Source organism: Acartia tonsa, chromosome 4 (genome assembly GCF_053477335.1).
Source record: "Acartia tonsa isolate MP-2025a chromosome 4, ASM5347733v1, whole genome shotgun sequence".
Lineage (NCBI taxonomy): Eukaryota > Metazoa > Arthropoda > Copepoda > Calanoida > Acartiidae > Acartia > Acartia tonsa.
Window position 1 is genome coordinate 45,807,146 of NC_137263.1, and position 25,386 is coordinate 45,832,531.

General features: G+C 31.7%; 1 protein-coding gene across 1 annotated transcript in view; it reads right to left on the reverse strand.

Moving 5' to 3' along the window:
- LanB1 (laminin subunit beta-1) overlaps positions 1 to 25,386 on the reverse strand; it is a 59,294-nt gene that overhangs the window by 28,152 nt on the left and 5,756 nt on the right. The window contains exons 2-11 of the mRNA XM_080158489.1: positions 17,074 to 17,201; positions 15,421 to 15,516; positions 13,158 to 13,339; positions 12,565 to 12,671; positions 7,818 to 7,891; positions 7,098 to 7,270; positions 6,381 to 6,446; positions 5,825 to 5,902; positions 4,961 to 5,022; positions 2,719 to 2,798 (exon numbers count right to left, since the gene is read on the reverse strand). Coding sequence (XP_080014615.1) covers positions 2,719 to 2,798; positions 4,961 to 5,022; positions 5,825 to 5,902; positions 6,381 to 6,446; positions 7,098 to 7,270; positions 7,818 to 7,891; positions 12,565 to 12,671; positions 13,158 to 13,339; positions 15,421 to 15,516; positions 17,074 to 17,201 — 1,046 coding nt within the window. The remainder of the gene's footprint in view (positions 1 to 2,718; positions 2,799 to 4,960; positions 5,023 to 5,824; positions 5,903 to 6,380; positions 6,447 to 7,097; positions 7,271 to 7,817; positions 7,892 to 12,564; positions 12,672 to 13,157; positions 13,340 to 15,420; positions 15,517 to 17,073; positions 17,202 to 25,386) is intronic.

Consider the following 25,386-nt stretch of genomic DNA (forward strand, 5'->3'; position numbering starts at 1 on the left):
ACAAACACCAACATTCTATTCTGAAAAAAAATAAAAAAAAATGAGCTAAGAATTAGTAAAAAATAAGTTGTTTATTGACTATTAAAAATTTTGGACTAGTAAAATAATTTTGTTGTGCACAGTGTCATCTATAATACAAAGTAGCTTGATGTCTGTCCGTCTGACCGTCTGTCTGTCCGTCTGAAGCTTAAGATCTCAGTAACCGCTGAACCGATTGGGCTCTACTCTTCAGGGGTTATACCTACTGGTCCTGTGATGGTTTTAAGCTATTTTCCTGGGGGGTGGGATACCCCCAACCCCCCAAAAAACTAAAAAAACCACCCCCTCCAAATTTTTTTTTTTACATTTTTTGTAAAATCTCAGTAACTGCTGAACAAATTGGGCTCTACTCTTCTGGGAATATACCTACTGGTCCTCTGGTGGTTTTAGGCTATTTTCTAGGAGGGTGGGACACTCCAACCCCCCTAAAAATAAAAAATCCCTATTTCCAATTTTTATATTTTTTATTTATTTTTGTAAACAAAAACCAGTAATTGGGTTGGGGGGAACCCCACTGAACCATGGGGCGAAGCCCCTATGAACCCCCCCCCCCAAAAAAAAAAAAAGTTGTTGCAATTATAGGTATTAAATAAAATTTACAGAGGAGAGTTTTCAATTTTTGTGTATATGTGGTCCAATCAGTGGGACTATCAGAGCTCGCGCCGCATACAGGGTACTCGCTTATGCTCATCCCGTACGAGATATACGGTGAACAACCTAGGTTTAATTTTTACGAATTGAAATTTTTGTGCATACGGCCCACAACCTGGGTTTAATTTTACCAAAGAGTAATTCGGCAAAGAATAACTTTTTGAAAATATAACTATAAAATTATTCTGGAGGGTTGACTTTCCATTACCTCATGGGCCGCGCCCCTAGAGGCTAGGGGCGAAGCCACTAGTAATTCATATCGTGATTTTAAAAAGAAATATTATATAAAAAAATTGAAAGTTCAAATATAATAATAAATAATAATAAATAAAGGTAAAGTTTCTGACAGGGGCGTCCAAGCTTTTTATTTTGGGGGGGTTAGAAATTTTTTAAGGGGGGGGTAATTCGTTTTTGGGGGGGGTAAAATGACGCGCGAAGCGCGCCGCAAATTTTTTCCCCCCCCCCAAAATTTTTACCCCGGGGTAAAATTTGCTTGGGGGGGGTAATTACCCCCTCTGAAATCTGTTGGCAGGGGTAAATTTAGTTTACCCCTCCCAAAATTTACCCCCGGGGTAAAATTTTTTGGGGGGGTAATTTAAATTTTGTTTTGTTAAATATATAGTATTAAAAATGCGCGCGAAGCGCGCCAAAAATTTTTTTTATTAGAGATTTTTTATTTTTTTTGGGGGGGGGGGTAAATATTCCCTCCTAAATGATTTAATAAATAATAATAATAAAAGTTCAAATAATAAATATTTTACAACAAAATGAGAGGATCTTTCTAATGACATAGAGAAACACATTATATTTATATTAGTTTGTTAGGAGTTAATCATAAACCTCAGTAACCTGTAGGATCATTTAATAATAAAAGTACTCCTCAATGATATTAAAATTTAAAAGGAGAAATCTTTACATTGAATGTAGAAATACCAATAACTTTCAATAAAGGTACAACAATCTGAACTGAAAGACTACTTTCTTCTGGAAACATTTCTAAAAAAAAATTGAAAACAAAGTAGCGAGTTTGCCGCATTTTCACAGTAGCATAGATAGGCATTTAGGTTAGGTAAGTGTTAATGATTGCCCCGCAGGGTTAGAGCCCCCCGCAGGGACTAGAAATAGGAGAAAGGATACTGTGAAAATGCGATGAAACCTGCTACTTGGCTTTCTTTTCATGATCAAAAAAATCAGTTTGTTTTAGTTACCTAAAAATTGAAGATTTATCTGAAATCCAAAGAAATAGTGGAAATAGTATGCAATTTTGGACAATAGTGGAAATAGCATATTTTTTTGGAATAGTTTGCATAGTATGCAAAAATAGTGGAAATAGTGGAAATAGTATGTTTGTGGCCAGCCTGCAAATGGTTTCATACAAATTCAAGGCAAGCTTTTAAAGTGTGTTCCCATTTATAAGCAATTTTATCATAACAGCAAAATTTGATACCATAAAAATAAATTGAATAATTTGATGCTAGCGGATGTGCCCATAGAACCTTCTAGGGGCCCTTGAGGGAAGGGGTTGGGAAGATCCACAATCAATTGTAGTTCAAAAAAAGAAAAAAAGAAAAAATAATTTAGGGGGGTGATGGTACCCACCCCCAAAATAGTTATAAACCTTTCCAGGACCTATGAGAAGACCTATATCGACAATGAGTTTAGCGAGATCCATCGGTACAGACAGACAAAGAGGATTTAATAGCATGTTTTTAATAAATAAATTAAAAGTTTACCTGACATGAAATTATGGAATTTGAGGGAATAAAGAAACGATTCCTTCAAATACAAATAAGTAAATGTTGCTCATTACACAGGGTACTTTTAAAAACATTGCAAACTCAGATTTTAGGGTCCTTTTTTAATAAGTAGCATTGAAGTTTTTCGTATTTTTCAAGGAACTAAGACGTGAAAAGGTAATGATCGTTGAGTGACATATAGACAAGACATACAGATAAACGTAGGACCATTTCTTATTTCGTATTTGTAGAGTAGCTACGCTACATAAAAATTTCAACAAAAAAATCTCACCTCCCAAACAGCCTCGTCAAAATGACATTTGTTTGAATGTTCGTGGCAGTTACATCTCTTACACTCATTCTTCTTTCGACCTGACACAATTGTAGTAAAGTATATTACATCCCAGACACATTGGCTGGATAATTCGTTATGGAAAATTAAAGCATGTTCATAATCCATAGCGTCTAGGGGCTTTAAATTAAATTGGGTAAGGGAGGAAAAATAGTTTAATATGATTCTGGGAACTATGTAGAGCTGCCCTAAAACGGAGAACTCAATCGGTCAGGTATTTAGTAGGATCTTAAGGGAAAATATTATTGCTTAATATAATAGACTACTTGATATAACCCTATCTTGTACGGGAGGAAGGGAAAGTTCAGGGAAACAGGCTTATACCACCCAAAGACATTTATGAAGCTTCCCTGAAAATTGCAATCAATTTTGAAAAACATTTCCTTCGATCTTTCGCTTTAGACAGAAAAACCTTACTGCTTTATTTTATTGGATAATAATCACAAATGTCATTATCTCTGAGCCTGGAAAAAAATCGAGTTAAAAAACTTTTTCTGACCTATTTTTTGCATAAACTCAAAATTTTTTCAGTCCCGCTATACTTTTTAGATACAAGCTATTAATTTTCTGTCAGCTATTACAGGAAAGGAATGATAGGTGAAGGAACAGAATTTACATTTAATCATTTAGCTAATTCAGTTGGGAGCGCGAAATTAAGTCATCAAGGAAAACCATTTTTTTTATTAAAATTAGAATAGTAAAAGGAAAAAAGCAATGATCTTAATATGTACTTACAATTTTGGAGGATTTTTTTCAGAATTTAAAAAATCCTTGAAATACTAAAACTATAACCTAATCTAGGGGCATATTGGAATCATCTTATTTTTATATAAAATAAAATAAATGATTTATCTGGCGAATTAATATTTCAAAATCAAACTAGAAACTATTCTATTATTCAAAGAAACCAAATCATCTATTATATTTTAATTTGATAAAATGAAATAAAAATATTTGTATTATCCAGAAAATAAATTTGACAAATTGTAAAAATGGAGAAGAAAAGTTTTCAATATTTGATAGAAAATTAATTTTCTAGTGAAAATGTGTGAAAATAGAATTGAGAGGGAGAGAGTTTGTTTGAGAGTGGGGTGCTGGGGGATTAGACCTGTTCAGTATTTCTATCAAAGAATTTTTGGTTTATTTAGCACAAGTTCTATAAAATCATTAGGAATAAGGTATAGCCAAAAAGCGAAATAAATTTAAAATAATATTCGGGGGACAGATAAAAAGTTCGTCAATTTTATAAAGTGTTGCCCCCCAACGTTAGCTGAAAACCACGTGATTTTTTATCGAATTATTTTCGTTGTTGGTATAAGCTGCCAAATTATATTCTTTAAAAATTAAACTTTGAAAATTTTTGTGATTAAACATTAAATTAGATCATATCTATTATTTTTATTAGGAAACAAACACGTATGTATGAAAACTAATCTATTGGTTTTGGTTGACTTATCAAATTTTTTTTAATTCATAAAAAAAACAATAACAATAGATGCTCCAGTACGGCAAAAATAATACTTTTTTACAGCTTAAAATGTTTTAATCACTAGAAAACAAAACTGCAAAGGCGCAAATATTTCAATTGAGATTGAATGCCTAAATAATTTATAAAGTAAACCATTGCTTGTTCACAATTAATTAATTCAATTACACCACAGAAAATGCAGAAATTTAGAATAATGAACAGATCTAATAGGGGGACATGTTTATAGGACTATACAATCCCAAAAAATCTAATCAAATTTTACAAAAAGAAAATTGGAAGTTTAGTTCCAGTCTTTCATTCAAGCTTATGAAAAAATCAGTAATAAAGTATTTTTTCTTGATAATGTAATTCTTAAGAAGTATACAGAGAAACAAAAGAAATTCGATCGTAACAAAAGACGTAACGAAGAAAGTAAAAATTAATCTACCTTTAAAATTTTTAAGAATTAGAGTACAAACATTTTAAATTGTAACTTTGGCTTTTAATCTATGCTTAAAACATTATAGTGAGGCCTGTTTTAGAGATCTTAATAAACACAGAAATCCTACAGAAAATGAATATGTTGTATGTACTACCCCGGGTGTTTGGACGGAAATGGATTGATTTGGCTTCCCTTATTTATTCTGGGACGTTAGAGTGTCATAGACAGCATCCTCGCCCGTATAAGGGCATTGATAAGGTAATGTACAATACCTGTGGCAGGTTGCCATGGAAGATCATGGTAAAATTCTTCGCACATCTCACAATTGTTTCCACTGAATATAAAATACAGCAATAGTTACTTATCGCATAGTATTAAAGACAGTTTTTCGCGATCATTAAAATAAAAAATATAAGATTAAAACCAGTTTTGTTAGACCCGAGGTGCTGGAGGCACCGGCTAAAAAAACTGGTTTTAATCTTATGATTGTACATTTCTATATTCGTAGAAAACTGGATATAATACGGTGCTAGACATAGTTTTTCGTATTCATGAGAACCGGTTCCTATCCTTGATAGACAAAAATAAGCTTTAAGCTGCAGACTATTCCAGACAACAAAACCTTTGATTGCATGACCTTTTTTGTCTGTAATTCCTAATTTTGTGTGGTATTATTATTGGACCAAGAATAACATTTTCTCGTATTCATTCGAATCCGGTGGATAAGAACCGGTTCTCATCCATACGAAAAAACTATGTCTAGCATCGTTATTATAACCAGCTTTCTACGAATATAAAGATGTAAAATCATAAGATTAAAACCAGTTTTTTTAGCCCGTGCCTTCGGCACCTCGGGGCTAAAAAAACTTATAAAAATAAAAAATAAAAATCTTATAATTGTACATTCTATATATAAGCTGTTTATAATACGATGCGAGAAATAACTATTACAATCCTTGATAAAAAAAATTACAACTTTAGTGAAATTGATTGGTTAGTTCATTAACTTGTGTTTACAAACATTTCAACCACTAATTGTAATCTACAGAAAGGTTTATTCTGTGTATCAATATTAGGGATGTACATTAATTTATCGGCCATTGTCTTTATCCCTGTTTGTAAATGCAAAAACTTACGTAGTATGGTGAGTGCAGTTACAGGTGCCATGAACCATACCAAGGATATCATTGTGCTCCGGCTTCTCGGGTAAACAACTTTAACAAGGACAATTAATTTCAGCGTTTATAAAACAACAAAACGGCCATTTAAATTTTTTAAAAGTTGTAAAAAAATTGAATAATTAACTGGAGAAAAAAAGGCTGACATTTTGTAGATATTTTATAATTTGTCTTTTATAACAAAGCGACGACGTTCAATTATTTTTTATCTTTATTGTGTTTCATCTTTTTAAAGCAACGATAAAAAATGATAAAATTTCACTTTATTTTCAACTAAAACTAAGAAATACTCCCATGTAATAAAAAGATCACTAAACCTATCTTCACTTTTTTATACATAGAAATACTGAAATAATAAAAGAAATATTTAAAGACATTAAATCAAATGTAATAACAAGCTAATTATACAGTTTTTTAGTCCTTTTAAAAATTTTTGAAAATGAATTTATCACCTGATTGATTTTGTATCTAAGAATAGTTTAAATGACAGAAAATTAGATAATACAATAGTTACCTTTCTGCATGACCATAGCAAGAGCAAGATCCTCTGACAATCATAGAGTAGATTGAATAATAGTATCTAAAATTATAACACGGATAAAGAATAGAAATATGATAAAATACTTGGATTTTCTAAATAAATCTTTTTCCAATGGCTTCAAAAAAAGCGATTAACATCAGCTGGTTTAGAACCGGTTCTCAGCCATATTGAAAAATCATAGCATACTTACAATTTTCCAGTGACATTAAAAAAAATCATAAATGGCATTCGGCCCCTCGGGGCTAACAAATCTATTTTTATTTTAATATGTGTGGAAAGCTGTCTATAATGCGATGCAATAAATAGCTATTACATCTTTTACTTTTTCAAGGTGCTAAAATATCTTTTTATATTTGTCTTAAAACGCTAAATACTCTTTTGAACACCTTTGACAACAGCAATAAGTAGTACAGCATAAAAATCATGGATGGACCAACAGAAAGGGTGATTTATGGAGCAGATATCCAATGATCATAAAAAAGTGAATATGAAGAGTAAGTATGATATGATACATAGTAGAAAATCACGAAACCTTCATAAAAAATATGTTATATCGTTTGAATGGTCAGTAGTCTAAATAGAGTAGAAGCCGAGTAAATTAAATTTCCCCATAGCGTTACGGATGACAGAAAAAAGGGCGGACAGTCAAATTTTATTATAGCTTAGCTTCGCTCCTAAAAAATGACTCACTTCTCCTTAATATCCACCGGGTTCATGTCAAGACTCTCGTCACCAAGCTTGTGGAGGCGCTCAAAGGTGACCCTGAGGTTGGTGGCCTTCAGCAGGTTCTGCACCTCCTCGCTGTATGCGTTGAAGCTGGGCGAGTGGATGTTGATGCTTGGGGGCAACACACGATAAATTACCTGAAAAGGAAATTGTTATCCTATTAGTAGAAAGATTTCTCCATTTAAATGAAGCTTAACGTAGGTTCCGGGATGGTTTTAGACTATTCATTTATTAAGATTTAAGTCTTGGGACGGTTTTATGCTAATTTTTATTCAATCGTTTCCCCTTCGAATCAAAAAGCCCCTAGAGTATGATTTAAATTTTTAAAACAAATACTTTAAGTCAGAAAGGTTTCTTCCTTTCCAATAATTTATTATGTACAAAAGGCATATCTATACAAGCCTGTATTCAAGGTCGTGTAATCGTTAGTTGAAGGAGGAGGTGGGGGAGGGCAAAATAGGAGTTTATCCCCATCCCAATTTAAATAAAAACCTAAGAGTGGTTTACGGTAACAGCCTCTCTATGTGATGTTGGTTTGGATAGATTTTACTTTCCACGCTCCCACCCCCCCTGGTAGACACTATGGAAAGGGCATAGTACTACCCTTTACTGAAGCCATGTCAAGAGGTGGAATGCCCACCCCCCCCCCCTCCATATCAATTTTATAATTATTTGCCAGCTTACCTCTCCCTCTGTAGAGGGGCTGATTCTTGAATATCTCTCCTGGCAAACAACTTCCTCCAGATCTCGGGGAGCTCCTAAACAATTAAAACTAGAAAATTAGTTTTCTCGGAAATGGATGAATGACTTTGAAACTTTGTCATTCCCTTCCTTCCAATTTCTTATTCTTGTCAGGGAAACAGGGAGTGGTCAATTAAACACCAACCTCATTTAAAAAGTACAAAATTCCGAGGCTCTGAGTCTTTATAGGGGCAATAAAGTAAGGTGATAAAGTAAAGAATTTTTGGCCAAAGTATCCAGAATGACGTCATATGAGAAAAATTCATTACTCTAAATGACGTCATTCGGGGTACTTTGGCCAAAAAAAATTATGGACACTATACAGAGCTCCAAATTTCCGTTCAAGTGTAGCTGGAAAAGTCAATGATTTTTGGGGTGGAATAATTTATCCTCCATTTGCCTATCCATGCATCCCGTGATTCTATAAATGATATAGGCTTAACAGGGCAAAGAAAAATTATTGGACTTATCAAAACATTGAGATATTTTTTATGAAAAGTATTTCCCTAGCGAAATATTTAATAAAATTGAATCTAAATAAAACTTTTATTCGTACTTTACTATTCCACTGAATAAAATATCTAAAAATAGTTTCACCAAAAGAAATTTTAAATCAAATTTATCCATTCCATTGAAGTTCTGATGGCTTATAAAACCTGGCCCAGATACAATTTAGAATTCTTCATTTCAAATCAAAAGAAATATTCGGTACAATATAATAATTTTCCACAAGAAGCCCTTAAACCCTCCCACCATCCCACTGGTGCTTTAGTATGGGTTAAGTATTTAAGAGGCGTCGGGGATCAACGGCAATGCAGTAAGTTACGGTGGTGATAGTTTGAGTCCATGTCCCCATGTGTCTACTCGAATTTCTCAGTCACAATACATTCACGCAACCTCCCCGTGGTTGAGAAAACTGAGTAGTTTAAATACTCTTTAGTCAAATACATAATAACAGTTTAACCCTTAGCCTAAGCTCCTCTGCGGAGAGTGTCATTCATTACAAGGATTTAATTTGGATCACCTGCCAATCTTGGGGAGAGTGAGATGATAAAGAATAGCTCCCATGAGACACAGGTTCAAGTCATAGTGTACTTGGACGTGGAGCTTAGGCTGGCCCTTGTGGCTATACAAAAGAGTCTCGTCCAACACCATGACTACTTAGTTCCAAATAAGAAGAAACTATGGATACACACACTCAGCTTAGGCATGTTTCAGATCTTTTAAACCTTGAAGGATTGTAAGTACATGCTCTTATTGTATTGACTTTATGACATTTAAATACAAAAGGGTCCAAGGTTATCATTTTCCGACACATAACACTTATAGAAAAGCATAGCTACGAAAATTTGGAGGTATAGTTTTAGAACTCCACTAACAATAAGAGAGATTATTTCCAAATATTCTGATACAGAAAAGTTTTTCCTGCCTTTCCCATTCTTTGCTTATACCATGAAATTTATTCCTAACATGGAAAATTAAAATTTTGCAAATATATTTTTTTTATAAAAGTTGAATAAAAGTTATTTTTAAAAAGTTCTATAGCATTTAAACCGTAACTTTATGGAAAAATTCTGTTTACAAGCCTAAGTGATTTATATAATTTTAACATGAGCCTAATTTTGTCAAAAAAAAACACCTTCGATTATAATATTTTTAATGCCTATTTATCATTTTTAAAGTATAAAGTATAAACCTTTTTTATAATGAGAAAATCTATTCTTTTTTTTAAAACCTAAACATTTAATTTTTGACAATGTTGATTTGTTTTGTTTATATTTAAATGAAAAGATTCAGATTTCCCACTTTTCAAAAATGACAATGATTTTGTCAGTGTGCCATAACTTCCGCCTAAATATAATTTGTGTTAATTGATATCAGCCAAATATCACAAATTTTCCTTTAATAAACCATTATAAATATTTTGCTTTTTTTGTTGGCTAATCTGATATTTGCTTACATTATGATGATTGGATGTTTATTGTTTTGTGCTTATATAATCATTTGACGATTTTATTAAAGCGAATTGATGTTTAACCAATCTGATTTAGCCAAGTTTCTCTCTTTCTCTCTCTAATCATTTCTTTATAACTCTCTCTCTCCCTTCAAGCGCGACTAGTCTTGGTTTGCGTCAATTTTTCCCTTTTTCCAATAAATAAATAGCAACTGAATCTTTAATAGAAATTTTTGGAACGCATCAAAACGAGGATCTCATTTAAACAAAATTAATACAATTTCTTTTTTGTAGTATTATGTATTAATTCAAGATTTTAAACAAAGGCCAAAGTAGAGAAGGTAAAATCCAGAATTTTTTCCTTTTAGAAAACATATGATAGTTTTTTTTTGTTCACAAAAATTTAGCTTTTACATTCTAGAAGGCATTCGAAAAAAAAAATTCTTTCAAAAGTGGTGGAAGTACCCTCCCAAAACTAGACATAAAATACTTGAGATGCTTCATCAGCAGTAAGGGAGACCTTTCGTTACTGACAAGCATATAGACATCATCTTACTTTAATATAGAAAATCAAGGATACATCTTCAGAGAATTCTAATAAGTCAAAAGTGGCTTTTAATTGTAGGCAATATAGTAAAACTTAATAAAGCCAACCCAAAAAAATCACAATTTGGAAAGGAAAAAAAACATTTGCAGATTTAATAAATGAATACTTAGGGGAAAGATAATTATTTATTCTCTTATTCCCGTATTTTAGAAAGAAGTGTTTACAGACATATGTTTTACAAACTATATAAGAAATATTTATTTCTACATTAACTAAAAGGCATTTTATTTTATTTTCATTTATTTTAATGTTAGTTAAAAGCCATAACATTTTAGCAATTTATTAAAAATTAAAATGAATATATATTTTATGTAAACTTTACTAGGGAGTAAGGGAGGGGACAATGGGCAATTAATTCAATTTAAGAGGGTTCGCTGAAAAGCAATGAAAACCAGATTTATCAAGAAAATTTTACCAAAATTGTAAAGGGATCATGGTAACCTAATTTAGAACAAAATTAGTTCTAAGAAAAAAATCATTTACTTGAAAATTAAATTATCAACACATAACAATGTAATAAACATTCTGTAATTAATCACTAGAAAAATCTTGTTTAGAACTACCTCAACCCTTCTCATATATTTATAACAGACCCTTAAATTTTAGCGGTTCTTAGATTATTTAATACATAAATAACACAGTAGAGTTTCTATACATGAAATGACATTTTCTTAGGAAAAAATATTTGTTAAAACCAGCCATTAATAACAAATTTTTCTGTCTGCATATTCAAAACTAGCTCAGCTAGTTATCGGGGCATTGATGCGCAAGTACCCAAAGTCAGTCAGGATCTACTGTATTCGTGCACATTCCCTTTAAGCCAGTACCCAAAGTCTGAGACTCATAAAAATTGAATATTCGATCCATTGTCCCCTCCCTTACTCCCTGAAACTTTACATTATTTTAGATTTAGTAAGAACTTTACGGTATAAGACAGAAGACGATAAATTGATGTACATACATCCCCAGTTATGGTAAACAAAATTACACCGTCAATAGATCTAAAAATTGAAACGTTTAGACACAGCCTTTCTGAAAAAAGTATTCAAGATTTTATAAAACTTTGGGTACCAGTAAAACTTTCAGTACATTGTACCCTCCCTCCCTCTCTATTAATTATCCATTAAAACCAAAATGTAAGTAAAATCCAAGATTGAAATTGTTAAAAAAGTTTTAGAAAGAAGAGACCAATATTATTCAATACCAAGTTGCTTCTTTTCAGATATAAACAAAAGTCAGGGCGGGAGGGGACATTGAGCTGTTTATTACGCTAGCCTCCAATGTTTTATAATTATATACGTGACTTATTCGTTGGCTTAACTTTGGGGAATTATCTTGAATTTAGATTTTTTGGTTCATTATGTTGAGTGTCTAAACGTTTCACCACTAATTGTAATGTACAGAAGGAGTTATTATGTGTACCATCATTTAGGGATGTACATAAATTTATCGGCCATTGTCTTATCCCTTTAGATCCCTGAACAAAAGTACAATCTCCGACAAAATATTGGCCACCATTCTATTTTTTTCCTACAGACCTGACTCACTCACAAATGTCAAAACAATTTTTCCCTGTTAATTTTATTTTTTATTCACATTTTAAAGTTCACAAAGTCTCCAATCTTCATTTTTTAAAGATTAATTGTGAGAACGAATGGAAAAGAAACAAAAACTGATTTTTCAAAATTTGATATAAGTTTTAAATGACATTGAGTAACTATAGTAATTTTTTTAAATGTACCTAAAGTAAATAAGATAGATGTAAAGTGTTAAAATAAATGTATAAAGCCCCAGAAATATTTTTAGTTAAATTTTCAGGTAAAGAAGGGGGTTAAATACACTCCGTTTCCATAGACGATTTTTTTTGCTGGGTTTGCAGAGTTATGGCGGGGGTATAGTATTTAGTAGCGCCTGTTTAGGAGCTAGAATTCTTCCTCCTTTTACTGCCAAGCATTTAACATAGCAGCAATAGGTACCATTTTAAATGCCTCTAGTATGATGCGGTGTGGTACAGACTTGAAACCGACACCTTCCCGTCGCTCGACAGCAAGACGACATGTTATCATTGCGCTAATGCCGCGTGTTATTGTCGCATTGTTTGTCAATATGGCGGACTCCCTATTTGTTACCTTTATGAATTCCTGGATAGTCAATATCACAGTTGGAAGAGAAGTATCTGTGGATCCTCCAGGTTTTGCCCCAGTCAAAAGATTTCTCAACATACATTGCAGCAGGTCTTAATTATAACAGGTTTATTAAAGAATTTGAAGCAACATATCGTGCATATTAAAATATGACGTCATAAAATACAAATGACCAAAGATAGGCATTATACATTTTAATTGACCAAAGGTAGGCCAGTATAACGTTTTTTTCAAAGGTACCATTAGCTGAAATTTCTTATATGTCTAAAACGGGTTTAAGACACTTTCGGGTAGGGGTACCTCTACCTTTCCAAGAGTAATCGCCCTTGAAATACCCCCCCAAAAAAAAAAAAAAAAAATTTCTTTTTCGTTTTAAAAATTAAATTAAAAGAGGAGGGTCAATTTACGCCCCCCCCCCCTCTGTTCCTCCAATGTTCTGAGCTGCATATGAGCATTTTTGTCCTGTTCCTATTGTTCAATTGCATTCTTCTTTATTTATTATTTTTTACCTTAATATTATCAAAATAATGTTTTTAAAAGTTCACTTTTTCATTTTGATACAAAACAAATTAATTTACCTAAAAGTCTTGAAGGTGATAATGATATGGGTGACGTGGAACTCTGCCTCCAGGTTCAGCTGGATGGTCACCTTCTCCTGTCCGTTGCTTGCCTGCCACCAGGTCATCTTCTGGTTGGCGCGGTCCTTCTCGGTAGGTGGCTCCCATCTGTACACGATGCTCGAGATATTGTGGGACTCTTCCTAAATAAGGATAAACAAAAGTATATGTATTCTATCCATATCATATTGACAGGATTTAACCAATGCAATGGGAAATAAATTACTTATCTTCAACTAAAGGTCATAGAATATTTAGTTTCAAATCGAATACCTATTTTTAATGAGGTATTTCCGAAAACGAATAGAAGGAAAAATAGCATTTTCCGTCACCCAAAGTTAGTAAATAATAAATGAACAATTCCCTATGCCTTATAATCGAGTGAAAATATTTATTAAACTAAATAAAATTTCCGGCCTCTTCTTGACACTTCTGATTAAACACTAAATATGTAAGTAATTTACTTAAATTTTCAAGAATATGAAAATTATTCCCATCCTTTGTTTTGGCTTCAGATGCCTTAGGTCAGGGAACTGAAAGGACAATGGCTCTTAAATCAATATACATCTTTATCTTTCTCCGCATATTAGCTACCTAAGAAATATTCTATAAATTAGAATAAAGATGATTATTATATTTAGTTGTCCTATCCCTGACTTGACGTAAAGAGCAAGAATTATGAAAAAAAAAACTTTTAAAAGAAATTGCACTTTTTCTTCAAAACACGTTTTTAGAAAAATATCTAAAATATCTTTCTTGCTTTCCAGAACCCCTCGCTAAGCTGTAAGGTTAATTGCCTTTTTTTGGCCTACAACTTATCTGTAAAAATAACCATATCATATTTTAAGGAAAGCTTTTTACAAAAAAAAAAATAATAGTACTTGAGCTTATTTCTCCCAATTTTGAATTGTCTAATAAGATAATTTTACATAAAAAAATCTATTTGATTTTTAGTATTCATATTTTCAGTTATTTTTGAATATTGTTATCCTTGTTTTTATAAAAATTCTCTAATTATTCTCGACTGCTCTGTATTCTTTCTCCCTCCCTAAACTTTGCAAAAACTTTTAACCATACCAAGAAAAAAAATTGTGGTATTTTCGCCAAATTATGTTAAATATTCTTTTCACAAAATTTACTTTTTTTTCATTAAAAAATGTATAACACTATAAACACATCTATTAATAACTTCTCTAATAAAGATTTAATTTTTAATTACACAGATAAAAAAAAACAGCTTCTCACTCGGTTTAATAATTTAGTTTCCAAGAAGTTTAATCAAATAAAAAAAAAGGATTGAAAATGTGAAGAGGAAGAGACAGTTTTACAACCAGCATTTTTAATATTTATTCTATTTGTAGTATTGTACTTATTCTGCCAAGGGTTTAGTAATCCCCCATATTTATGGCAGTTAGCTGTGGCTGTAAAACAATAGAGAGGGAAGTGTTAAATAACTGTTTATCCCCATCCAGTGGACCCTGTGCTAACTTTCATTGGGTCTTTGAATATCACCAAATAGCGTCGGGATTATTAATACAGCCGCTACAAAAGAGCAAAAAGCAATTTGCTTGCAGACGGAAAAGGTCCCCAACACTAAATCCAGGTAGTTTCTTTGTTGTACATCTATACTTATAATAACAGACAAGCATCCTGCTATTATCATATATGAATAATTGGAATATTCAGTCGCGTTTAGGCATGATAAGGTCTAGCTTCAAATTTTTCAATAAAGTTAAAATTTATTGTAGGTAAATGTTTATTGTGTAGAAATAATTCTAAAGTGGAAAAAATTAATTTTATATGACTTTTACCAGTTTTAAAATTGTCAGACCCCCGTACAGAGAACTGACGTCAAAATGAGGGAAATTTTTCAAAATCTCGGGTTTGCGTTCAAGTTATTATCTTCATTATTAAAGAGATTTTAATTTCACTACAAAAGAATTAAAAATTGTTTATTTATGAAAAGACTATTTCTAATACAAAAGACTCTTTGTCAGTTTGCATCAAAGATAAACATCTTTTAATGTTTTTTTTTTAAATAAAAAATAATAGACTAAAACTATCCTTAATCTTAAAACTAGAATCAAAATAGCTTTAAACCACCCAAAAACTTATATGAAGCTTCCCTTAAAAGAAGTGCTCCATCAGTTCAGTAGTTATTGAAATCATAAGCTTTAGACAAAAAATCTTACTACTTTACTTAATAGGATAAGGATATATTTACCTCATTAAAAGCATCACACCAGTAACACTTGTCATGTCTATCCTGGAATCCTCCGAGAGTGTGCGGGTCCAAGGACGAGATTATACAGTATCGACTCTAAAAATATAATTCTTATTAGATTTTTAATCTAAATAGATCTCTTGTAATTTTAAATGTCTTTTCAGTGTTTTAACTACAATACCTGTCAGAATTCGAAATGAGGCATATATCAATAATAGTAACTAATTTTCCAGTATTGCTTCGAAACCGATTAATATCCACTGGATTAGAACCGGTTCTTAGCCATACTGACAAATCATATATAGCATCGTATTAAAGACAACTTTTCAGGAATATTTAGACAATAATCATAAAACTGGTTTTAATTTCATAATTTTTTCTTTTGAAAATCCGCTGAAAGTTATCTACAATACGATGCGATCAATAACTATTATACTTTTCTTCAAATTCTGAAGTGGTTGAATTGTTTGTTTACTATTAGGAATTTTTAATGTGTTCAAAAACAACGTCAAGAAATTATTTACGAGAACTAAACAATAAAACTAATAAGTTTATTATCATATTCTGAAAGAAAGAAAAATTTGTAATATTCTCTCTCTAGTTTGATGCTGGATATATAACCATACAATATATTTTAATCTAAGCATTGTCTAAAGAGGAAAGAATTTGGAAAATTTATGATGGATTATTTAAGAGAAAAGAAGAGAGAATTTTAGAGAGTTCCAGGGAGAAAAAAAAATGCAAAGAGTAAGCGAGAATTACTAGATAGAAATAGAAAAGGGAGATGGGCAGGGAGGGAGGGGACATTGGGCTGTTTGTTCCACCAGTCCCCAAAATCTTATGACAACGTTTCCAATTCGTTGGCTGAACAGTCTTGGGGACTTTTATTGGATTTTGATTGATTGGTTCATTTAGTTCAGTTTCCAAACGTTCCAACCACTAATTGTAATCTACAGAATGGGTAATTTTGTATATCATCATTGAGGATATACATCAATTTATCTGCCATTGTCTCATCCCTGGAGAGAGGGTTGCATAAGTTGGTTGGAAATTGTATTACTCAGCTACCATAAAGCACATACAACACCAAGTATTAGATAATAATACGTGGAAATAATAACATAACAAAGAGAGTAAAAAGAAAGTCAAGAAATAATTAAGACAAAAATTTCTATAAATTTTCCATGATTTCAATAAAATTTGTAATAAAACCAAAGGATTTTATATTCTTATATAAAAGTAACAGGATTGCTCTCTGTCTGTTTGTGTGTATGTCTGCCTGTACAGAAGAATCTCGCTGACCGCTGAACCAATTTGGTTCTCAACGGTTCAGGGAAGGTTTATAACTATGTAACTATTTGGGAGAAGGGTACCACCACCCTCCAAAGAGAAATCACCCCTAGAAATAAATGACCTACTCCCCCACCCCCCCCCCAAAAAAAAAAAATCTATTTCTTTTTAGAACTAAAATATAAAATGGGCAGGCAGAGGTCGACTCCACCCCCAAACCTCAAGATTCCCTAGAGGCCTCCAGAGTATATCATAGAATCTAAACTAGAATTTATATGACCATTAAAACATGATTAAGAATAGTAAGATATTTAGACGCCAATTCTACAATTTCATCAGATGATAAATATTCGAACATATTACCTTCTGGTCCATTCCACAAGTATCTGTAACAGATAACTTGTCCTCCCTGCCAATGAGAAGGTTACCAGTAGCTGGGTAGCAGGATCTCTGGTCGCATCCCTGGGAGATAGGAGTGTAACCAACCAATCCTAAAATAAAACAGGTCACATTCGTTTTGATAAGGATATGGATAAAGTTACTTACGAATATTAATGAAAACTAGCCCACCCACCGCCACCTCATTAGTAAATAGTGAGTAATCTCATTCTCAAAAACATATTTTTGAAAAGAAATTTTTTCTTACAAAATTCTACCTATAACAAAATTGTCGTGTTATTGGATAAGACAAAAAGTCGCTTTTATGATTTTTTGTATTTCTGTAGAAATTAGTTCACTTTAAACAGAAATAGAGTAAAAGCTCAATTATATAAGATTTTCTTTTATTAAAATCATTTTTGTGGGGTTTTTTTTAAATCACAGAAAGCGTAACATAATGAAACATAAAGAAAAAGCGATAATTAAGATACATACAATTAACCACCACCATAATAAGCTCAGGTTTCGTAATACAGTTAAATTTTAGCTAGGACTAATTAACAATAAAAATGTTTCTTTCAGTAAAAAGAATAGAAGTTATCAGAACACTAGTTATTGGGAAATTATTAAATTTTTTTCTAGTAGTCAATACAATATTTATTCTCATAAATAGATCCTAACACCAATAAACGTTTGTTCTTTTGGAAAAGATAAGTTTTTTATATGTAAGACTTTTAGTTTGTATGTATACTATCATATTTAAATTTTCAAAAACTAGGTTTAGAGAATAGACATAGTATATCTAGATGGCCAGTCTGGCCCCATTTTTCGTCAAACCTAAAATGGAATTTTTAGCACACAAAAACATTTGTTTATTTTTTGTTGCATACGAGATAAGGGCGACCAAATTTTGACGAAATTATTCAAAGACATAATTTTTAGAAAGCTAATTTTATCCTAAGAAATTCAACTATTCATAACTAAATTAATATGTTAGTTGAATGCGAACGCAATGAATAGATATGCCCATATGTACCAAAATCTATAAAATGTTTCAACCAATGAGATGTCTGAAATGTAACTTTACTATTCTCCAATTGGCTGATCTTGACAGTATGTCTTTAGTGTATTTCTATTCTTTATAGCTCCGACAAAACAGTTTAGCCTGTTTATTAGAATTTGGTAGATCTTAATGAAATCTTTATACTTGGTTACTTCCCATCATGAATAGCACAGAATAGCACAGACATTCCATCTAAATATTTCTAGTTTTCAAGCTTAAAATGCATTGAATTCAAAGAAATCCTTTAATTTTTGGCTCAAGATTATTTATAGGATAGTGACGTGCTTTAAATTTTATATATAATCAAAGCGGAACCTATAATATAGTTATTTATTGCATCGTAATTTTTTCCCTTATTTACTGAATTTTTTTGGAGCGACAATTTATAATTACTCTGTATAGGAATAGTAAGAGCTGTGCAAAAAGAGGTATGTAGACCATTCTGACAAATGTAATTGGTTGATGTAAACTCTTATGGTCCCCAAACTTCCAGGAAGTTTTCAGATACATTAATACTCCCTGTGGAACAGTAAGAGGGATAAAGAACATTTAAAAATGAATTATAATTATATCGTTATTATTTAAACAAGACTTTTTTATGCATAAAAGTTTTTATTTATAATTTTAATGAAGAAAATTCTATTTTCCTTGTAAAAAAATCTAGAAGTTTGCATTTAGAAACAGTGTATTACAAACTTGATTTAAGTGATTCTTTAAAAATGAATGATTTTTCCACATGTGTTTTGTTCAGGGCTCGGCAGCCGCGTGCAAGCCTCAGTGAAATCATCAATTTATAACTTTAAGTTGAGCAGGATGTCTAAACCTGTTCCTAAACAGGCAATCCATCTTTTCGGATTTTTTTATGCACACAAGTGGTTTTAAATTTGAGGCTTATGCACGGCTTATGCGCGGCTGCCGAGACCTAGTTTTGTTTAGAATTCTGCATTAATGTGTATAAAGTGTTTCAAGTCAAAATGGAGAATACATGTGTGAATTCCGTGTTTCCACTTACACCTATAACTTTACCACGATAATCCCCCCTCTCCCAATTTATTTCTCATTTTTGAAGAAAAAAATGCATTCCTAGCCACTTCAGAGGGCTAACCCTGCTGAAATATCCTATCTGGTTACTATTTTTTACTAGCTTACCTTTAATTAACCTAACCTAGCCTAGCCTACTATAAGCATAAAAAATACGTTTATTAAAAAAACTCCTTTGTGTGAAATATTTGAACATGAAATTTTTTTAAGAAAAAAAATACACGTTTCTCATCAGTATTCACAATTCCAAAAATAATTTTAAAGCCTGGTTATAAATATCTTAGTTATTTTAGTCTTTTAAAGTATCCCGAATAACGCCATATTAGAATAATGGACTAATTATTCGGGATACTTCGTCCAAATTTTAAAAACTTATCTACTTTTTTATAGGCACTACATGTATAAGAACTTCAATTTTTATTACAAAAATAAGGTAATTTACTAATCTAATAAGATTCTTTTGCTATCACCGTCACCAAGATATATTCATTATAATAACCACCACCATTCATATAACATGCATCTGAGCATGTCTTACTTGAAGCATTATCTTTATATTTGGCTTCTTCTGCTTCTTTCTTCACTTCATTCTTCTCTTCTTTTCAGCGTTGCTTTGTTTTTTATTTCTTGATCTTTCAAGGCAGCTTCATCCAAATAGTCATATATCAAATTTTCATCCAAATAGTCATATATCAAATTTAATCATAGACAAAAATAACTTTAAAGCAATAATTTCTAAACTTAAGTTAAGAAATTAATTGTAAATCTAGATAAGTAAATGATTTAATTTAATGCGGAGTTAAAGGGAAAGGGCAATGGCGGTTTAATTATAGTCAAAAAATACTTGAAAGCTCCAAATAAAATAATATCAATTTATAGAATTAGGAGAAGATAAATCTAGCTGTAATTTTCCAATAACTGTATCCCTTAGTTTATCAAAGATTTTGGGACCCTTGCTAAGGGATCAGACATGCTATTCGACCAACTTTCTATACCATCACCATTTCATTAATGTATACTAATTCATCAGACTAGTGTATTCGCCCCTAGCCTCGGGGAGGACGGATATGTAATGAAAATAGCCTACACAAACCATCACAACACAAATATAAAGCAAACTCAGAAAAGAATTAAACATTCGGACCAGCCATTTCTAAAATCTTCAGCTACTGACCAAAAAATACCTTACTACTTTATATTATAGAATAGGAAAGGGCTAAACTAAATGACTTAATACTTTTGTAAAATTCTTTCATTTATTGATGTTGTTGTTTTCTATTACAGATGCGATTGATAATGAAGATTGTTTTCTTTGAAATATATTTCGTTATGAGGCAGCAGTAGTTCTTTTTAGTGTTATGGCTGAGATAGATTTATAACTGTTAAAAAACTAATAATATATATATATGTACTAGCGGCTACGCCCCCTAGAGGCCTCTAGTGGCATTTAAATTTTTTTTATTTTAAATATCTAATTTGAGAAATAATGGTCAATCAGCTGTTAAATTCATGTCTCTACGCAGCGCCACTACGCTAGCGACACTATGCGACGGGAATATTTCAATTTTTTCGATTTTATTGTGATTTCTCTTGGGAGGGTGGACGTGGTACCCTCCCCCAAAATAGTCATAAACCTTTCTGGGAGCTACCCTGTTAAGGAGAACACCCGATCGGTTCAGCGGTTAGCGAGATCCTTCGGTACATACACACAGATACATAGACAAACATCCTGTTACTTTAGTATAAGGATAATAATATAATATAAGTCTGGTGGCCCAGCTCCTGTTCCTGGAAGAGCTAATGTTATTATTTTAAAGTTTGTGAGAGAGAGTGGGGGGGTAGCCAAGTATTGGATATCAAACTAATCAAGCCACCAACAAACCGTGGATTATTAAGGATATTTTTTATTCAAAGATAGGAAAAATAATAGAAAGGCATAAAAATATATGAACAATGCCCGTATGTCTGTACTTTAAAGTAAGTTATGAATTATTCGTTTCTCGACATTGACAAAAAAACCTACATCCCCTAATTTATTTATAATACAGAAATGATTCTAATGACATCTCTTTATTCATTAATTACAGTTTGTTTTTCCTAACTAACGTACAATTTCGTAATATATCTAATAAAGATACATGATATTGTTCATTATCCTTATAAAGTAGTAAGGTTTTTTGTCTAAAGCTTTTGATTGGATTCTCTATTTTAGGTAAGCTTCACATAGGACCTAGGGTGGTTTTAGGCTATTATATTTGAAGATTTAAGCCTTAGAATGGTTTTAAGCTATTTTCAAGCCCCTCCCTGCTCCTTGGCAAACTGGGCCCATAAAAGCTAGGGACGTAGTCGCTAGTACTTTAAAATTTCATCTGTTACCATCGTGTTACAGTTTTTTGTTCTTTTTTTATATACATTTAGCTAGTTATTTAATGCTAAACTAACTCTTGACATAAATTACTTAAAGCATTCATAATAAATGTATAAGTATAGATATATAATCCAGATAACTACCTAGATCCAGTGTTGGGGACATTTTTTTATCTGCTAGCAAATTGCTTTCTGGTCTTTTGTAGCAACTTGGCTGTGTCATTATTTGCGACGCTATTGACTGATATTCAAAGATCTAATTGAAAGTCGGTACAGAGTCCCCAGGGTGGGGACATATCTATTTTTCGCCTTTCCCCCCTATTGTTTTACTTTAATACATACATAAACAAATAATATCAAATTTATCCTCTATCCGTGCAATGAAATAGCCGTCAGCAAAGTTTGTTTGAGAATTGCCACTAAATCAGGCAGACTAATTTAGAACTATATTACACTAAATATACAGTTAGAACAAAAATTAAATCAAAAATTAAATATATGCTATTGCTCAGATATAGTAAAATATTTTTTTTTAGGAAAGAAGCAACATGATGAATGTCTGTCTTTTTGTATCTTCCTCAGTCTGTTTATAACTCTATGGGGAAAATTGTATGGACTTGAATGATATTCAAGATAGACATCTGAATTTTTTTCTTGAAGATTCCTCTTGCAACATAAAATCCTCTATGCTAGTGTATAATTGTAATTCCTGTTTCATTGAACTAAGAAAATCAAAAATTCTTAAAATTTTCTGAATTAGAAAAGAAAAAAATTCTGGCAACTGCTTTATATGTCTAAAAATTTGCTTGTTGTTTTTTCTATGAACTTTGATCAATCTGTAAATACAATATATGTATATATTGGTATATTAAATAAACTTCACATTCATTGAAACTTTAGGTGCTAAGTATACAAAGTAATGGATTTAATATACTAATTCAATTATTCAATATAGATTTAAAGAAAGCCATTGAAATAAAAACAAGGATGACAACATCCATGAGTAGCGAAGCGCCAAAAAATGATGGATTGAATATGGACAAAGTGAATTATAAAGCAAGTTTTGAGTGGTAATAAAAAAAGAAATAAAAAGAAGGACTTAAGAATAGATAGATAATAGAAGAATGATATAAAATCACGAAACCTCCCAAAAAATAGTTTTACGTGTACTGTTGCATGATTGACGACAGTCTGACAGACAGAGTAAGTTGTATACTGAATGTGCTTTAAAAAGCGATACAAAAACAGCAGTCTAAATCAAATAGAAGCTTAGAAAATCAAATTTTCCCTTATATTGTTACGGACTGCAAACGGATGAATTTTCAAAGTGAATTATAGAGAAGCTTCGCTAAAATTATTAATAAAACCCAAATTTTATAAGATTTAAGAGTTATTTATACGATATTATTGTAGACAACTTTCAGCGGATATCAAAATGAAAATCATAAGATTAAAACCAGTTTTCCGTGGGTGCGAAGGCCCGGACTAAACAAACTGGTATCAATTTTATGATTTTTTTAAATATTCGTTAAAAATTGTCTGTAATACGATGCTATACATAATATTTTCAGTATTGCTGAGAACAGAACAATACTGGAAAAAAATCCCTACAAAAATATAATTCATTTTCCCTGAAACTTTCATGAATGTTTTATATTCTTTTTATTTAGTGTTTGATATAAATTATTTGTGATGTGTGACCATTACACAGATTTTACCATGTAAAAAGTCTCAACTTTAGTTCAAAACCCAAGGGAGTAAGAGCAGGGGCGTACAGAGAACATGAAATTCGGAGATATCATACCAACCCCCCCACCCCCCCAAAAAAAAAAAAAAAGTTTTTAAAAAGTTCTTCTGCCCTCCTAGAAAATAACCTTAATTTCATAAAAAAAATATTTTCAGAAGAAAAATATTTTTTTTCTAAATTTCCACCTATTAAGTCCTTCTTAAAATACCACTCCCTTTAGAAAAGCCTAAGCTCGCCCTTGTGGTAGAAAAAGTTTGATAATATATGCCATTTCATGTTTTGTAAAAGAAGAGGCCATCAGCTAAGTTTCTCCAGCTCCTGCACCCCCCCCCCCCCCACCTCCACCGTCTTTCAGGTACACTGCATTTACCTTAAAATGAATGTTTTAAATTTAAAAGCCTGGTGGCAATCAAAATATAATTTTTTAGCCTTTAGCATGTAATTTTTTTCAATGCATAACCCCTGCAAAGGCCTGAGATCTGTTCGACTAGGCACTTTGAGGGTTATAGTTCTCCTTTACAATTTAGCTTTTCATGTGTCCTTGAAAGGTTTATAACTATTTTAAGGGAGAAAAAAAGACCCTAAAAAATGACCCCGCCCCCACTTGTTAAATTTATATTTAAAAACTAAAATTAAAAATTAGGGGGTCCATTTTCTCCACCTCCTATCTCAGGTTACCTAAGGGCGGAGCCGCTAGTATTTAATATTATATCAAGTAAATGTTAATCCATTGTTTTAAATTTCCGGAACAAAATTTGTGAAATATTTGAAGGCTAAACTTAGTGTGGTTCATTATAGTTTCAGTTTTGCATGGTGTATCATAAAAAAGTTTGATTTAAAATTATTTGGATGAAGACACACTTAATAAAAGAATTTATTTCTACTTAATTTTTCTTTATATACATATATTTAACTTTTTAAAATAAAGTTACAATTCAATTTTATCTTATTCCAATTGAAAGTTTAGAAAATTTGTTTAGTTTTTTCATAGACATCCCCTATTACAATATATCTAATGCCTAATATTACATTTATAAATATATATTTGTGTATGAAGGTATATATTTACATACCCAGGGTGGAAAGAGGCCCTAATAGAAAGGCTACTCTGCTAATTCTATTATTTATTAATTATTCTATATTTTATCTTAATTGAAGAATATGACCGCTTTACAGAGAACTAGACATCCTGGTTGAAGTTCTCTATCTCATAAAGTACTAGCAGCTGCGGCCTTAGCATCTAGGATATCGAAGTTCAGAAAAGTAGCCTAAAACTATACCGATACTTTTTAAAAATAAAATAAGATAGCATAAAACCATCCCGGGACCTTTAAGAAGCTTAATTGTAAATGAGGACCATGTCGGTTCAGCGGTTAGGGGTGGCATACCAGATTTAATGGTTCCACCCTGAATAAATACTTGTGTATGTTGTTTATGTAGGGAGGGAGGGAACACTAGACTTTAAAATATACTGGTACCCAAAGTTTTCATTTTTCGTAATCTAATTTGTTGGTTGCTCAAAAACTTTTAGTACTTTTATTGAATTTTGATTGTTTGGGTCCAAACTATCCAACATGTAATTATAATCTATGGAGTGGTAATTTAGTCTATCATTAATGGGTGTGTATATCAATCTATCATCCATTGTCCTATCCCTTAATATCCCTGCTGTATATGAGAGTATATATATTACATGAAGGATGGTGAAGCTGAAAGTTTTGTCAGGGAGGGAGGGGACATTGGGCTCTTTATTTCACTAGTCCCCAATGTTTTAATATGACATTTTTTTATTTGTTGGCTTAGCAACTTTGGGGACTTATATAGAATTTTGATTGGTTTATTTATTTAGTTAAGTTTTCAAACGTTTTATCTAATTGTAACCTATAGACAGGTAAATTTTGAGTATCGTCATTGTGGATGTTAATCAGTTTATCAGCCATTGTCTTATCCTTTGAGATGCCTGAAGTTTGGTAAAGTTTGTGAGTACATGCTAAATTAGGCACACAACAAACTTTCATTTTCCTCACAAAATATTGCAAAATTTATGGTGGTTTTTAGTAGCGAAGCTACTCTATAATTA